We start from the raw sequence: 15,751 nt of genomic DNA, 5'->3' as shown, positions 1-15,751 counted from the left end.
TTCCTGTCTTTCCCCTCGCCCCCACACTGAGCGAAGAGAAATTAATTGGAAGACCTCGCACCCGCCCTAAAATACTTTTATGTCATTGGCTAAACTTTACCCCGCCCCCTGTGTCATCCAACCTATGGCTGAGGACGGAGGGTCCGCGATTGGTCCGACTGGAAATTGTGGCCGGAAGGCCTGGGATTGGGGCCTCAGTGTTAGCAAAGATGGCGGTTGCCGCAGCTGGTCGGGGAATCGGGGCAAAGCTGGGCCTGCGTGAGATTCGCATCCACTTATGCCAGCGCTCAGCCGGCAGCCAGGGAGTCAGGTGAGGCTCCGCGTAGTGAGACGGGCGGGCTTCGGGACGCCGGGGTCACGACCTCGACTTCCCGGGTGTTTGGGGAAGCCCGACCCCTCAGCTCGCGCGGCGCTTTCTCCGGCCCTGCAGGGACTTCATAGAGAAACGCTATGTCGAGCTGAAGAAGGCGAACCCCGACCTGCCCATCCTAATCCGCGAATGCTCGGATGTACAGCCCAAACTTTGGGCCCGCTACGGTGAGCGCGGGACGCCGGGGGTCTGGGACTGAGGTGGGGGAATGAGGGTTCGAAAAGAGAAGGGACTACCCAAAGTCGTGCAGAAACTAGAACTTGGACTTCAGGCTTGCCATTGGCCTTGTTGCCAGCAAGAAACTTAGATTCGCACAGTTATATGATGCATTGTATCCTGGGCAGTATCATATGGAGGCAGACCAAGTCCTGCGTAGGGACCAGGAGTTGACGTTTTTGTAGTTCAAAGTGGGCTTCAGATTGAGAAAGGATGCCAGTCAATTCCCGTCAATGTACGTCCTTCCAAATAACATGTAGCTAGTGTCAGTCCAAGTAGTGTGCGAGAATCTCAATAATACTGAGAACTCAATGCTAGGCCCTGCCCTGAGTGCTTTCCTGCCTAACTCCCATTTAATATTCATTAATCATATGAGGGAGTGGATTCTTTCTTCTCACTGTAGAAATTAGAAAACGGAATAAAAACTTTATGGACCATACCTAAAGTAATGCAGCTAGGAAGTAACAGGATTGAGCCTTTACATTTGTTCCCGTTTCCTAGAATGTCCCTACCTCCCAGACTGCCATGGCTTACTCCTTGTTGTTATTCAGGTTATTATTCTTGTCAGAACTTACATGTTGCCACCTCAAAAAGGCGTTCCTTGACCAGTTATGTAACATTGCGTCTTGAGCTTTTTTATCATTCTCCTCTCCCTATTTATTGCAATCTGAAAATTTATGTTGCCTAACACATTGTAGGTATGCAATAAATATTTACACGTTCTCTAGGAGAATACCTTAGGGGGAAAAATTAATACATACCGAATAATGGGATGTTAATTACAGCTTTTAACTATACTGTACCCTAGGGGGGGAAGTCACACTTTAGGAAGATTGGTTCTAACAGTGGACATCTGTTAATTGGAGGGAGAAAAAGAGTTCCCCTTCTAAAAGCCAGTAGACTACAAGGGGAGACTGACACAAGTAACTCGTGCTAGATATTATGCTAGATGGCCGATGGAGCCCAGAGAATGGGCACCCAGCCAAGGGTAGGCCCATGCAATATACTGCTCACAGTGGTTAATAAATGCCTACTGTGCCCCTTTTAAAGGCTCCCTGAAACACCTTCCTTCTCATTGTGGCCACTCAGAATCAACTGAAATTCTAGCTGGACCTGGGCTTCCAAGATGTGTTTGAGACCCACTGGATTAATTCTAGGCATTCCAAATACATTAAGATAAAGACAAAAACCTTTTATTATACTGTGGTAGCCTCCACAGTGCAGAATAAATACCAAGTCACCTCCCTTTCTCCTCAGCATTTGGACAAGAGAAGAATGTCTCGTTGAACAACTTCAGTGCTGATCAGGTAACCAGAACTGTGGAGAATGTGCTAAGTGGCAAAGCCTGAAGCCTCCACTGAGGATGAAAAGCAAGAGCTCCAGAGCCTGGGCTCTGCTGGACTCAGTACAATATGGAAAAATGTGTTCTGTTCTTTATAAAGCTTGTACTGTAAAATGCTGTCTCAGGGTGTGCTTGTCCTCATTCTACTCCTGACCCCTTACTGTGCAAACACTGAGGCAAAGCAGTTTAATATAAAAATAAAACTTTATTCTGTTTCATCAAAAGCTACCCACTGCTGAAGCAAAAAAAAATGTGGAGTGTGGGGTTTCAGCGTCCCAGAATAAGGAAGCCACGCTGAGTCCCCTCAGGTCCTCCTGCCTGGATAGTGCTGGGTGAAAGAGGAGGACCTGGGGTCCAACAGTCCTGGCTTAGGTCTGGGAGTAGAGAACATAAGACCTCACTGTGGTCCTAAACCTCTGGAGGGCTCCACCCAAGAGAAAGTAGGCAAAGAAGCCAGGGGTGGGGAGCCAAATTGAGAAGCCAGGTCACCCGTGAAGAGCTGTCCAACAAAGAGCATGCACACGATCCTGGAGCTGGGCCTCCTCCTGATGCCTTTCCAGGGCCTTCAGCCCCGAATGCTGCAGGAAAGCCTGAATAGCCTGAGAGCAGGGAAGAAAGGGTTTAAAACCTGGATCTGTGGGTACTAAGACTTGATTCCCACAGCTTCATGAGTTAGCCAACTTTTTGGAAGAGGGTGCACTCCCAACAAGATGATAAAGGTTCCAACCAGGAGCATATACAGGCTAGCCAGGCCCAGGGAAGCAACTATAATTAGGACTGCAAGGGAAGGGGCCATGGTGAGGCTTCAGAGCAGGGGTGACTGGGGACCAGAGCCAGAAACCTACTACCTCTGGCTGATAGAGGAACAGCAGATGCAGCAGCTCCAAACTCTGGCCTACTACTTCAGTGTCAGAGAAGGCCAGCGTGTTCAGCAAGGAAGGGAGCAGGGGCCCTGGCCATAGCTGCTGGCAGTAAGCAGGACCCTTCTCTGCAACATTGCACAGAACTGTGAGCACCTGCAGGTAGATACATACATAGTCTCCACAAAGGATGAAAGCTAAAGGTGATAGCTAAAATATACAGTGCTGACCACAGGGCCAAGCTCTTTTATATACATGTTCTGTAATCCCCACAACTACCCAACTACCCTCTGCAGTAGAATTATTATCCCAATTATGTTAAGATGGTTAGTTGACTTGCCCAAGAATAGTAACCAGTAATCCAGTTTAGGGACTCACACCTAGACTGGTCTGGCCCTGAAACCAAGGCATACCATACTACCTGCCAGATCTCAACTAAGTACTTTTAGGACTGCTCCCTGTGTTTACACTCTGACCACCCAGTCTTGGACTCCAGTGAACCCAATACATACCATTACGCTCACCACATTAGATACTGGCAACAGCTCCAAGAGGGGCTCAATCAGATGCAAGGAGAGCAAGGAGGTACAGAAACTAGGACAGTTTGCTGAAAGAGAAGTACAAGGGTGAAGTACCTTAAACTGGAGCCTGAACTGCTGCCCCCCAATCCCACCCACCTCAGCCTAAGCCATGGGGAAATATCCCCAGAATCTAACCAGTGAGGTTGTTGAGGAGCCAGAGGCCCTCAGGAAGCAGGCTGGGCTGTTTCTGGAGGAAGAACTGCAGAAGAATAAATAAGGCTGCCATAACACGTTCATCTCTGAGCTGCGTTTGCCCTCCCACAGTCTCCACTGCTGCCTCTGTTAGCAGGTTGCTTAGACACCGAAGCACGGGGCATGCCAGCTGCAAAGGCAAATTTGGGGGTCAGGTATAAAGAGGAAGAGGTTACCTGCACACCAGAGAAAGGGCAGAGTATGAAAAAACAATCTCCCAGGCTTTGACCTGTGTTCTTCACCTACCAGCTCCAGTCCTGCAGCCTCGGTTCTTTGGACAGCCCCAGCCAAGTCCAACAGCAGAAGCCCCAGAGTGGACAGAGCCCCATGGGTGATGAGCAGGGCATTATTGACCTGGCTGGGCAACAGGAAGCAAGTAGTCACTAGCCAGTCAATTCCATCTTTAAATTGAGAAACAGCCTAGGTCTGTGGGTCTCTTGGGCTCCATAAAGAGGACCATGGAGGGATGAAGACTCATTACAGCAATTCCAGAAACTGAAGTTCAAAGACTTGAGTGTCATGGAAGGGAGCCCCAGGGAAGGTCTGTGGCACTTTCACAACTGGCCTGTGTTACCTGCAGATGATGTAATGAAGGCACCAGGCAAACTCCACAGCAACCCCAGGGTTCAGCTTTGGGCCAGGTTGCAACAATTGCAGCATGTGCTGAGGGAGAGTAGAGGCCAGAATGGAGCTGCTGGCAGAAGCAGGGCTGTGAGTAGGAACCCCGAGGATGCAAGTGGCTCTTCCTAAACCCTGATAACAGGTGGGAAAATGCCCAACCCAAAGCCCTTCCTAGCCAGATACATGGAGTTAAAAAGTGCAACAGCTCCGGAAATCAGCCAGCTAGGCATCTAGGGGCTATACTACTGAGTGGGTGACCTCTGGCTGTACATCTGGAGACACAATTTTACTTACGGAATGATCTTCTCTGGAGCTTCCTTAGCCTGTAGAAGCTGAGACAAGGCATATCCAAGAGCTTCCAGCACAGCCACATGGGGGGACTAGAAATAGACAGGGTAAGGATCTGACTCTAGAAGCTGGGTCATAAGGTCTCCTGAGACTTTCAGCCCTTGGCACAGAGCAGAGGATGGAGCTACCTAACCAAAGTAGGTGGGGCATGTGGAGAGGAGCAAGGGGAGGATTCCCCAGGGAGGGAGACAGGAGGAACTCACCTGGATGCAGGCAGCCAAGGCTGGAACAATGCCCTGTGGCAGGAGCTGCCTTCTCACAGCCTCACTCTCCACGATCAGGTTACCCAGTGTATACAGACACAGCTCCTGAGAGCAGGCAACAAAAGCACTGGGCTTGGCCCATCTTACATGAGGGAGGTGGGGGGGAGTGGGGAAGATGGAGTGGCTCTGTCCTTGAGGCTTAGGGGAGGGTGCGGAGATAATAGATGTATGCATGGATGGCTGTGGCCATGGGGGAAACAGGTTTTCTTCTTCCCCCTACCTACCAGCTCAAACTGGACCCAAAGGCACAATTCTTTCAGGTAAACAAAGAACAAGGTAGGAGGAAACAGGGCTTACTATGAAGTCTGAGCTGTGGCCGGAAAGGTAGGTGAGGAGGTAAGAGGTGGCTGGCAGGCAGGCCTCAGCCACCACAGACTGCTCAGAATGAGAGAGCTCATGCAGGCACCGAGCCGCCTCAAGCTGCAGCAGGGCTTGGTTGCTGGTCAGAAGCCCAACCAGGATCCGCATGCTGCCCTCCAGCCTACATGAATGAGCACCAAAGCCCTGCTTAGCCTGTGGTCCTCTCCTCAGACCCCCAGCCACCCACTCACACCACCCACACTGACCGGATGAAGGTTTGCTGTGTCTCAGGGTGCTGCAAGCCTCGACGAAGGCTGACCAAAGCCCTCTCTCTCTCCTTTTCCTCTGTCCCCCGCTGGGCTAGCCTCAGGAACTGCTGGACCTGGAGCCCAGGATAGAGGAAGAACACATAGTTGCCAGGGAGCAAGTCCTGGGTTTCTCTCTCCCCATCTCACCTGTGAAGTCTCCAATATCACACCACCCCCAAAACTTGTCATTCATACTAATATGTCTAATAAGCACCAACCTTACAGTGGGGTAAACAGAAGAATCAGAACTGAGTTCCGATATCAGCCCAGCCATTAACTCTACATGAGACCTGAACCTAAGTTTCCTCACTTGAAAAATGAGAATAACAGTATCTACCCTGTCTTCTTAAAGGGTTATTTCAAGGATAGTATTTAAACCTCTCATTCTGGCAAAACCTACCCCTCCAGGCATTCCCATGCAATCTACACTCCAACAACGCCTAGCATAAGGTGTTTTTTAAAACTTCCAAGTTTTTGCACATGCTGTTCCTTCTGCCTGAGATATCCTATCCAGCTTCCCACTCTCTTGAGATTTCTGCTTGTCACTGCCACCAGGAAGTTAGCTCTTTTTGGCTTCCTTTGGCAGACTTGGGAGTTTCTTGTGTGCCTTATATTCCTTCCATTATGACAGTGGGTAACAGATCTTTCTCCTTCACTGGGCTGTGAGCACTTCAAAGAAAAGGACTCTATCTTTTCATCTTTGTGTACCTCAGTGCCCAGCACAGCGTCCTGGCATAAAGCAAGCACATAATGAATAAATAGTGTAACTTAGGCATAAGTGCTTCATAAATATATATGTAAATGTAGACAATACAAACACGGGGGATATCCAATGCTTGCTGAATGAATAAATCCCTTCATTCACTCATTTAATAAATACTGAGCACTTACTATATGCCAGATATTATGCAGGCATCTAGGTTTTCAATGACCCTAGACAGGGTCTAGGTTTTCCTGGGTTCAAAGTTTAGCTGGAGAGGAGTTGGAAGAAAGTGAGCTACAATCACCCCACTGCACTCCAGCCTGGGCAATAGAGCAAGACCCTGTCTCCAAAAAAAATAATAATAATAATAATAATACAGGCCGGGCGCGGTGGCTCACGCCTGTAATCCTAGCACTCTGGGAGGCCGAGGTGGGCGGATCGTTTGAGCTCAGGAGTTCGAGACCAGCCTGAGTAAGAGCGAGACCCCATCTCTACTAAAAATAGAAAGAAATTATATGGACAGCTAAAAATATATATAGAAAAAATTAGCCGGGCATAGTGGTGCATGTCTGTAGTCCCAGCTACTCGGGAGGCTGAGACAGGAGGATCGCTCGAGCTCAGGAGTTTGAGGTTGCTGTGAGCTAGGCTGATGCCACGGCACTCACTCTAGCCTGGGCAACAGAGTGAGACTCTGTCTCAAAAAAAAAAAAAAAATAATAATAATAATAATACAGAAAACAATGATTAATATTCTTCAGGGAAAAAATAAGCTATCAAGACAGAATACCGACAGAAACATGCAAAGGCCCTGAGACAGGAAAAGAGCCTGATATTGTTCCAGGAACTGAAAAGAGGGCAGCGGCTGCGATGAGTAAACTGATAAGGTTGGAGGTAGGCAAGGGCTAGGCCATGACAGGTTATGCAGGTCACAGGAAGGACTTTGGTCTCTATGTATTTTTAAGAGATAAATTGATTAGTTTAGATGCGGGGTGACCTTTTAGGAGGCTGCTGCAGAGAATCCCTGGTGGCGGCAGCTGCGACGGAGAGGCATGTAAAGACTCCAAAGCTCTTTAGGAGGTAAGATCGGCTACGACTTGATGGATTGTTTGGAGATGTGGGACAAAGAGTTGCGGAGGATGAGTCCCCTGTTTCTGGCTTGACCCACTGGCCTGACTCACTGGATGTAAGCGCAGAGTGGACCGCGCTCAGGTTTGGACCTCCAATACTCCCGGGAGTTTGGCGCCAGTGGGCGTGGACTGCAGCGCGCGCCCCGCCCTGCCCCTCACCTCGGTTTCCCCAAGGATCGCAACCACACAACCCTCTCCGGCTTCCTCCGGGGCGTCGTCTCTCAGCAGTCTCTTGCTGACCAGCTGCTGCTCCCTCCGCGCCTTCCGCAGTGCTGGGGACAGAGGAGCGGGCTGAGCTTGGGAAGGGTGCCCAGGACCCAGAAACCGCTGCTCCGAGCCGGCGGTGTTGAGGGAGAAACGTCTCACCCTATCTCCGACCGCCAAAGCCCTATCCTTCCGCGCTCCCCCGCCCGCCCACACCTGCCTCCCGCTCCCGCCGGCGGCGCCGTAGCTCCTCTACCCCGCAGACCACTGGCCTGAGGCGGCCAAGCCGTCGGCTCCACATGCTGGAGCTACAGGAAATTCTCAGGCAGCTCAGGGCGCAACACCCCCACCGGGCTTAGAAAATGGCACGGCCAGCGCAGCCGCAGCACTGGGGGTACAAGGCGGGGCAGACGTGAGGGGGCGGGCGCTGTGCAAAGTGAGGGCGGGGCGGGGCTAAGCGAGGGGCGGGGAAAGGGCGGGGTTAAGGATGGAGGTCGGGTGGGACCAGGCCCGAGCGCGAAGCGAGGGGCGAGCACCTTCACGTGGCATCTGGTTTCTCTTCCCAGTTCTAGGAAAGAAAGGAACTCATTCCCGACCTCGACCGCCCTAGGCCAGCAGTATCACTATCCACTAAGCAGACACAACCTCCCCACCCACAACACACTTTAGATGAACCTTCAAAACAACCCAGAGCTCTGGAAAGAGCCGCGATGCCATTTCACCCATAACATCGCTCCCACTGATGACCCACCATTTACTTCCTTATAACCCTTTTCACAGCTGTCATTAAATTACAGTGTAATTGTTTGATGTCTCCTCCCACACCCCCTTCACAGTTCCAAGAGATTAGGGTCCTGGTAGCACTTAAAAAAATTTATGGGAGGCCTCTAATTTTTAGAAAGCTGTTACTTAGGCAAAGGTATAAGTAAGGATGAATCCAGGAAAGAGATTGTTCTTCAAACCAACTTCTTTCCCTTGAATTTAATTCTAGAGTCAATCAATGAAGTCTGCAATCTCTTCCACAAAACAACCAGTTAAGTATCTACAGACCATCATTTTGTCCTCCACATCCTCTCTCCAGGCTCCGGTATCCATCCAACCCCTGGACAGCTATTTATTGAGCACCTGCTATGTACTATGCTCTGGCTAGCGATAGGACCCCTTCCTCATGCAACAGCCCGTCTTCTTCTTCTTCTTCTTCTTTTTTTTTCTTTTTTTTTTCTTTTTGAGATAGGACCTTGCTCTTTGCCCAGGCTAGAGTGCAATGGCGTCATCATAGCTCACTGCAACCTCAAACTCCTGGACTCCAGCAATTCTCCTGCCTCAGCCTACTAAGTAGCTGGGTCTATAGGCATGTGCCACTGCGCCTGGATAATTTCTCTCTCTCTCTCTCTCTCTTTTTTTTTTTTTTTTAGAGACAGGATCTGACTATGTTGCCCAGGCTGAACAGGCTGGCTTCTAAATCTTACTCCTGGTGGGGAAGATGAAACAAGTTCCCAGGCAAAATCTATGTTCTTCCCAGAGTGTCTGCTCAGACAGTTACAGCTACCCAAACTGCCTTTCTGCACCTACCTGCCTGGCAACACTATTAACACTGTAAGAACCAGCCCCATGTCCTGTCTTCTACAGGGTTGTCTGTTCCTTTCTCCGGAGCCCCCACAAGCCCTTGGTTTCTCCTCTGCACTATGGTAGGGTCCTCTGCTCTACAGACTGTAGTTCTGGGTTCATGTTTGCTTCCCCCACATACTGGAGCAGTTGAGGGACTATGTCTTGGTCATGTCTGCATCCCAGGGCTTTCCACCAACCCTATAACTTGATAGACAAATGATAGGTATTTGACGAATCAAGGTGGAGTTGGGGATCTTTGCAGAACCATCATTGCCCCTCTTCACTTGGACTTCCCTACCTGGAGTGCCTCCCCTCAGGTGATGAGGAGCTAGGCCTCAGTGGCCTGAGTTCGCTGAATGCAGAGACTCTGAGGGAGAGGAATAGCAATCAAGGCTACCCTTAATGGATGTGGCTCTGTGCCAAGGACTTTACTCACAGACAGGTACTACTATTATCTCCATTTAACAAAGGGGAGCCCAGAAATCCAAGGCCCAGAAACTACCCAAGTCTCACAACCTCGGTGGTAGAGCTTGGATTCCATGCCTGGCTGTCTGACTTTGGGTTAGTGTATTTAACACTGAGCTATACTCACATCTTGGTCCTCAAGGATGTCACAGTGACCTGGCATGGCACTGGGGCATGGCACAGGGTATCAGCATATGCCCAACAGGACACATAGGGGGCAGTGATGAGCCTCCTTGTTTGGGTTGGTAGCAGATGTGCAGCTACTTCTCCATTAAAGGGGAAGTGGGAATTTAAAAGATTTTCGTGTAGTTCTTTCCCCAGATGTCTAGAGGTGTGGACCTTTGAGCGTTGTTGTAAATGCATAGTCCCCACCCTTACACTCTCGGACACTTGCCTTTTTTTTTCTTGGCAAAATAGGTGAGTTACTAATTAATCCTCATTCAACAGAGGCCTGTCCCTTCCTTCCTAGGACACAGGAATTGTACTGAGGGGAGGGCAGGGGAGAGCAAGGTATAAGTGAGATAGTTGGTTCAAAATACCTTGCTTCCAGCCAGGTGTGGTGGCATACACATGTAATCCCAGGCCGAGGTGGGAAGATCACTTGAGCCCAGAGGTTCAAGACCAGCCTGGGCAACCTCTTTTCAAGAAAAAAGAGAAAAGAAAAACAAGAAATACCTTGTATCCCAATTTCAGGACAGAAAATGGATACTATAAGTGATCCAGTGACTTGGCCAATGTGTCTCTGTTAAACACCTCTACTTTTTTTTTTCTTTTTCAGCAGCTAGAGACTGCAAAACACCTCTATTTTTAAGAAAGCTATTATTTAAACTAAGAATAAGTAAGCAAAAAAAAAAAAAAAAGGAAGGGAAATTTTTCTTCAGACCAACTTCCTTCTAAGTTGGTCTAACCTAATTCTTCTACCCCTTGGAGCTAACAGATGAAGGTCACACTCTCTTCCATATCCAATTAAATATCTGAGGATATTCAGGGGCTTGGATTTGGGTGGCGGGAGGTGAATAGTAACCAAGACAAGGAAGAAGTCAAAGAAACTAATCAGGCTGAGCTGCTGCAATATTGGCGATAGGGGTGAAGAGTACAGAACTGGCCTAAAGCACTGAGGCTCATCTTTTCCCCATAACTACCAGACAAGCCTCTGGCACCTGAGTCATCAGGGCACTCACTCACTGCCGCCTGGGGCACCTGAGTCATCTGGACACTGCCTGGGACAGAGAGCCCTAGATGCCCCGCAGAATCCTTCCTGTTGCCACCCCTCTCCCTGCAACATCCTTCATTGCAATATTTCCCAGAAAGGAAGTGAGGGGGACGGTTGGGAGGACAAGAAGGGGGAGGTAACCAGCGTTTGCAGAGAAGGAAACAGAATGACATTCCAGGATTGCATAAACTCTCAGAGGCCGCTAAAGAGCTCGCCCGCGTGAAGCCTGGAAGTTGGCGGGCGCCGCTGTCTAGGAAAGAAGCCAAGGCCCTTCCCGGAGCCTGTCGGGGCCTTAGAGGCTCTGAGGGACTCGACGAGTATGGTGAGTGTACGGTCTTGGGGTCGAAGGCGGACAACTCGGGGAGACCCAGGGACTGGATGGGGCATCCCTGACCCCTGCTCTCTCCCCAGGAGCGCGCGCCCTGCCTGTTGCTGCTGCTAGTGCCGCTGCTGCGTGTTTCTGCGGCCACGCCTGAGCCCTGTGAGGTGGACGATGAAGATGTCCGCTGCGCCTGCAACTTCTCGGGTTCTCAGCCCGACTGGTCTGAAGCCTTCCAGTGTGTAGGTTTTGTCGAGGTGGAGATCCGCGGCGGCGGCCACAGCCTGGAGCCGTTTCTAAAGAGCGCCGAAGGCTACGCGGACCCGCGGAAGTACGCGGACACGATCAGGGCTCTGCGTGTGCGGCGGCTCACTGTGGGGGCCGCCCGGGTTCCTGCCCGGCTGCTGCTCGGCGTCCTGCGTGTGCTGGGCTACTCCCGCCTCAAGGAACTGACGCTGGAGGACCTAGAGGTAACCGGCACCCCGCCGCCGCCTCTGGAAGCCGCGGGGCCTGCGCTCACCACCTTGCGCCTCCGCAACGTGTCTTGGACGACAGGGGGTTCCTGGCTAGCCGAGCTGCAGCAGTGGCTCAAGCCAGGGCTCACGGTACTGAACATTGCCGACGCGCAGTCGCTTGTCTTTTCCTGCGAACAGGTCCGCCCCTTCCCGGCCCTCACCACCCTAGACCTGTCTGACAATCCTGGACTGGGCGAACGCGGACTGACCGCGGCTCTCTGTCCGCACAAGTTCCCGGCCCTCCAAAATCTAGCGCTGCGCAACACAGGGATGCAGACGCCCAGAGCCGTGTGCGCTGCGCTGGCTGCGGCAGGTGTGCACCCCCACCGCCTAGACCTCAGCCATAACTCACTGAGCACAACCGCAAATCCCAGCGCTGCCGGGTGCATCTGGCCCAGCACGCTGAACTCCCTCAATCTGTCGTTCGCTGGGCTACAGCAGGTGCCTAGAGGACTGCCGGCCAAGCTCAGCGTGCTCGATCTCAGCTACAACAGGCTGAATAGGGAGCCGCGGCCGGAGGAGCTGCCCCAGGTGGATAACCTGACATTGGACGGGAATCCCTTCCTGGTCCCTGAAGCCTCTAAGCCCCAAGAGCACTCGATGAACTCGGGCGTGGTCCCAGCCCGTGCGCCTTCGCCCCTATCAGTGGGGATGTCAGGAACTCTGGTGCTGCTTCAAGGAGTCCGGGCCTTTGCCTAAGGCCCAAGAGAGAAAAATGAATGGGCTCGGATTGCCCTGGCTTCAGGGGAGCTCCGTCAGGACGTTCAGGACTTCTTGATCAATCAACCCTTTGCCCCACCTTTATTAAAATCTTAAACAACGGGTCCATGTCATTCATTTAACAGACCTTTACTGGGTGTCTGCTGTGTGCTGGGCACAGTGCTGGATGGGGAATCCGTCATACTTAGACTTTCTTCATCCTAACTCTCTAGAAACCCCACCTTCCTCCCCCCCCCCACCCCGAAAAGAACTGTAGGGGCATAAAAGACAGGAAAATGTCACCTGGCTAGGGTTATATAGGAGGAATGAGTGTGCAGTCAGAGCTTTCTGACCAGATTACTGGCACCTAGGTTAAAGGATGTTTGAATGGTAAACATAACTTGGAAGATACAGAATGTTTCCTCTCCCATGCAAGAGCCAGCTTCTCCTTTTCAAAAATAATATAACTCAAAGACATTTGATTTCTCTCTCTCTCTCTCTCTCTCTATCTATCTATCTCTCCCTCCCCCTACTCCCCTGCCAGGGAAGAGGAGCCAGTGGTGCATCCTGTCCTACATAAGCTCTGTGTTTCATAATTTCAGAATTCTCTTGTGTTGTAAAACCCCTCCGTAACCACAAGTACAGGGCTTTCCCTGTGTCACTCTCCCAAACAATGAGGGATTTGGGCTTGGGGAACTGATGCAAGATACAGTCTGTCTCTGAACCAGAGATCTTGTGTTCTGTTAGTACACATGTGGATAATTTTCAGGCTGACTCCGATTTGCAAACAGGATAGCACCTCAGACCCTTCACAGCTTTAGAATCCACAGGATGTGCCCTCTAAACCACATTAACTCAGAGACCTAGGACATCAGCCATCAAGAGGTGCTGTTTCTTCTGGGTCACTTCATTTAACAAGGAGGCAGCCACATCCCTCAGGGAGCTAGATACCTGCCTCATCGGGGACATTGGAGAGGGGCCTTCAACCAACCATTTGGGAGATTTCTAGTATCAGAGAATTAATCACATCAGGGCAGTTTCTTACATTTGCATAGCTCTGATCACACATCAGACAGTTACAAAACCCCTATTTCACCTCACGCCCTGTGTTAAAGCCTGGTATACAAAGATGAATCAGAAATATTGATGCCGGCTGGGCACGGTGGCACATGCCTGTAATCCTAGCACTCTGGGAGGCCGAGGCGGGAGATGGGAGGCGGGAGGCAGGAGGATAGGGAGGATAGCTCTTGGAATGTATCTCCCACAGATAAGGGAGACTACTTATTTGAACAGAGATGGGTGACTTGGGAAAGAGAGCTAGAAAATATGTGGGGGAATACCATTTCAGACAGAAAGAACAGTAAGTACAAAGATCTGGAGGTTTTTGAAAACAGTAAGGAGGGCAGTGTGGGTGCAGTAGAATAACTAAGATTGGGGCAGGGGTTGGGGGGGAGGTGGGAGGGGCAGTAAGAGACAAGGTCAGAGAGGTAGCAGGGGCCAGACCATGTAAAAAACAATGTACTCAAACTATGATCCAAGCCAAGTTCAAGTCTGCAAATTGTTCATTATTGCATTAGGAGGAGATAAGTACAAAAGTCAAGAATAAGTGTTTAGGAGGCCGAGGTGAGAGGATTGCTTGAAGTCAGGAGTTCAAGACCAGCCTGAGCAAGAGATCCTGTCTCTACAAAAAGGAGAAAAGTTAGCTGCACGTAGTGGTGTGTACCTGTAGTCCCAGCTACTCAGGAGGCTGAGACAGAATCACATCAGCCCAAGAGTTTGAGGCTGCAGTGAGCTATGACAATGCCCCTGCACTCTAGTTTGGGCAACAGAGCAAGGCCCTGTCTCAAAAAAAAAAAAAAAAATAAAGAAAGAAAGAAAGAAAGAAAAAGAGGAAGTGTTTAGACAATACTTAAATAGAAGAACAAAGCTGGAGGACTAACACTTCCAGATTTCAAAACTTACTACAAAGCTATAGTAAACAAAATGGTGTAATACTGGCATGAAGACAATTGTAATGAAATAGAATAGGACCCCAGAAATAAACCCTTACATGTATGGTCAGGTCTTTTTTTTTTTTTTTTGAGATGAGATTTTGCTACGTTGCATAGGCTGAATTTTAACTCCCTTGCTCAAGCCATCCTCCCTTAGCCTCCTGAGTAGCTGGCACTACAGGCGTGCCACACCTGGCTGTCAAATGATTTTTTTGAGAAAGGTACTGAGACCATTAAATGGATAAAAGACAGTATTTTCAACAAATTGTGCTAGGGAAACTGGATATCCACATACAAAAGAATAAAGTTGGACCCTTACCTAATACCATATATAAAAACTAACCCAAAATGGATCAAAGAGCTAAATATAAGAACAAAACTCTCGAAAGAAAATACAGGGCAAATCTTCACTACATTGGATTTGTCAATGATTTCTTGGATAGGACAATGAAGGCACAGGCAACAAAATAAAAAATAGACAATTGAATTGCATGAAAAATTTTTTAAAAAATATTTTTTTCAGAGACAGGCCTCTAACTCCTGGGCTCAAGCGAAGTGATCCTCTGGCCTCAGCCTCCCAAGTAGCTAGGACTACAGGTGCAGGCTACCACACCTGGCTAATTTTTAAAACTTTATGTAGAGAAAAGTTCTTGCTATGTTGCCCAGGCTGGTCTCACACTCCTACTCTCATTCAGTCCTCCCACCTCAGCCTCCCAAAGTGTTGGGATCACAGGCATGAGCCACTGTGCTGGGCTCCATAACTCTTTTCATCTTTAAAACTGAAACTCTGTGTCCATTAAACAATAATTCCCCATTCCTCCCTCCTCCTAGCCCTTGGCAACCACCATTCTCTATGTCTTTCTATCTCTATGATTTTGACTAAGTATTTCATAAAAGTGGTATCATACAGTATTTGTCTTTTTGTAACTGTCTTATTTTACTCACTGTAATGTCCTCAACGTTGATCCATATTGCATAATTTCCTTCCTTTTTAAGGCTGAATAATATTCCATTTTACGTATGTACCACATTTCGCTTATTCATTCATCTGTTGATGGACACTTGTGTTGCTTCCACATTTTAGCTATTGTGAATAATGCTACTGTGAACATGAGTGTACAAATATCTCCTTGAGAACCTCCTTTCAATTATTTTGGGTATATACCCAGATGTTTAATTGCTCAATTATATGGTAATTCTATTAATATTTTTAATTTTTTGAGTAACTGCCATATTGTTTTCCACAGTGGTTATACCATTTTACATTCCCACAAACAGTGCACAAGGGTTCCAATTTCTCTACATCCTCACCAATGCTTGCTGGTGAAAAAGAGAGTTTTGGAGATAGATGGTGGTGATGGTTGTACAACATTAATGGGCGTACAGTATTTAATACCACTGAACTGCACATTTAAAAAGGGTTGACATAAATTTTATGTTAACTTATGTACATCTTACCATAATAAAAATGTTTTTTGGAAGAAAGGATAAGTGTTTAGATATTTA

The 15,751-nt window shown here is 49.1% G+C and overlaps 3 protein-coding genes across 9 annotated transcripts; 2 read left to right on the top strand and 1 right to left on the bottom strand.

Annotated features, from left to right (window-relative positions):
- Positions 1–167: 167 nt before the first annotated feature.
- On the top strand, positions 168–2,047 carry NDUFA2 (NADH:ubiquinone oxidoreductase subunit A2). Of its 2 annotated transcripts, none has more exons than XM_069483774.1 (3): positions 168–310; positions 431–537; positions 1,797–2,047. In XM_069483774.1, exons 1-3 carry the CDS (start codon positions 210–212, stop codon positions 1,871–1,873), a joined length of 285 nt encoding a protein of 94 aa, XP_069339875.1. In that variant the 5' UTR covers positions 168–209; the 3' UTR covers positions 1,874–2,047. The 2 variants fall into 2 exon arrangements, with proteins under 2 accessions (XP_069339875.1, XP_069339874.1); XM_069483773.1 differs by having other exon boundaries at positions 178–310; positions 1,844–2,047.
- A 67-nt stretch (positions 2,048–2,114) lies between these two features.
- TMCO6 (transmembrane and coiled-coil domains 6) lies at positions 2,115–7,811 on the bottom strand. 3 transcript variants are annotated; one of them, XM_069483765.1, is made up of 12 exons: positions 7,652–7,811; positions 7,391–7,503; positions 5,360–5,475; positions 5,091–5,274; positions 4,734–4,838; positions 4,477–4,562; positions 4,136–4,270; positions 3,808–3,919; positions 3,505–3,691; positions 3,301–3,395; positions 2,777–2,944; positions 2,115–2,527 (listed from the first exon to the last, which is right to left on the bottom strand). In XM_069483765.1, exons 1-12 carry the CDS (start codon positions 7,734–7,736, stop codon positions 2,414–2,416), a joined length of 1,500 nt encoding a protein of 499 aa, XP_069339866.1. In that variant the 5' UTR covers positions 7,737–7,811; the 3' UTR covers positions 2,115–2,413. The 3 variants fall into 3 exon arrangements, with proteins under 3 accessions (XP_069339866.1, XP_069339867.1, XP_069339868.1); XM_069483766.1 differs by having other exon boundaries at positions 4,136–4,252; XM_069483767.1 differs by lacking the exons at positions 4,734–4,838; positions 5,091–5,274 and having other exon boundaries at positions 4,136–4,252; positions 7,656–7,811.
- CD14 (CD14 molecule) lies at positions 6,972–12,370 on the top strand. 4 transcript variants are annotated; one of them, XM_069483772.1, is made up of 4 exons: positions 6,972–7,181; positions 8,851–9,031; positions 10,918–11,043; positions 11,133–12,370. In XM_069483772.1, the coding sequence occupies exons 3-4, from the start codon at positions 11,041–11,043 to the stop codon at positions 12,252–12,254; spliced, it is 1,125 nt and encodes a 374-aa protein (XP_069339873.1). In that variant the 5' UTR covers positions 6,972–7,181; positions 8,851–9,031; positions 10,918–11,040; the 3' UTR covers positions 12,255–12,370. The 4 variants fall into 4 exon arrangements, with proteins under 4 accessions (XP_069339873.1, XP_069339872.1, XP_069339871.1 ...); XM_069483771.1 differs by lacking the exon at positions 8,851–9,031; XM_069483770.1 differs by lacking the exon at positions 8,851–9,031 and having other exon boundaries at positions 10,900–11,043.
- The last annotated feature ends 3,381 nt before the right edge of the window (positions 12,371–15,751 follow it).

The sequence above is a fragment of the Eulemur rufifrons genome, chromosome 10, assembly GCF_041146395.1.
Source record: "Eulemur rufifrons isolate Redbay chromosome 10, OSU_ERuf_1, whole genome shotgun sequence".
Taxonomy (NCBI): Eukaryota; Metazoa; Chordata; class Mammalia; order Primates; family Lemuridae; genus Eulemur; species Eulemur rufifrons.
Note: the sequence above shows the minus strand (reverse complement) of the source record. Positions and strands in the feature narration are given on the sequence as shown.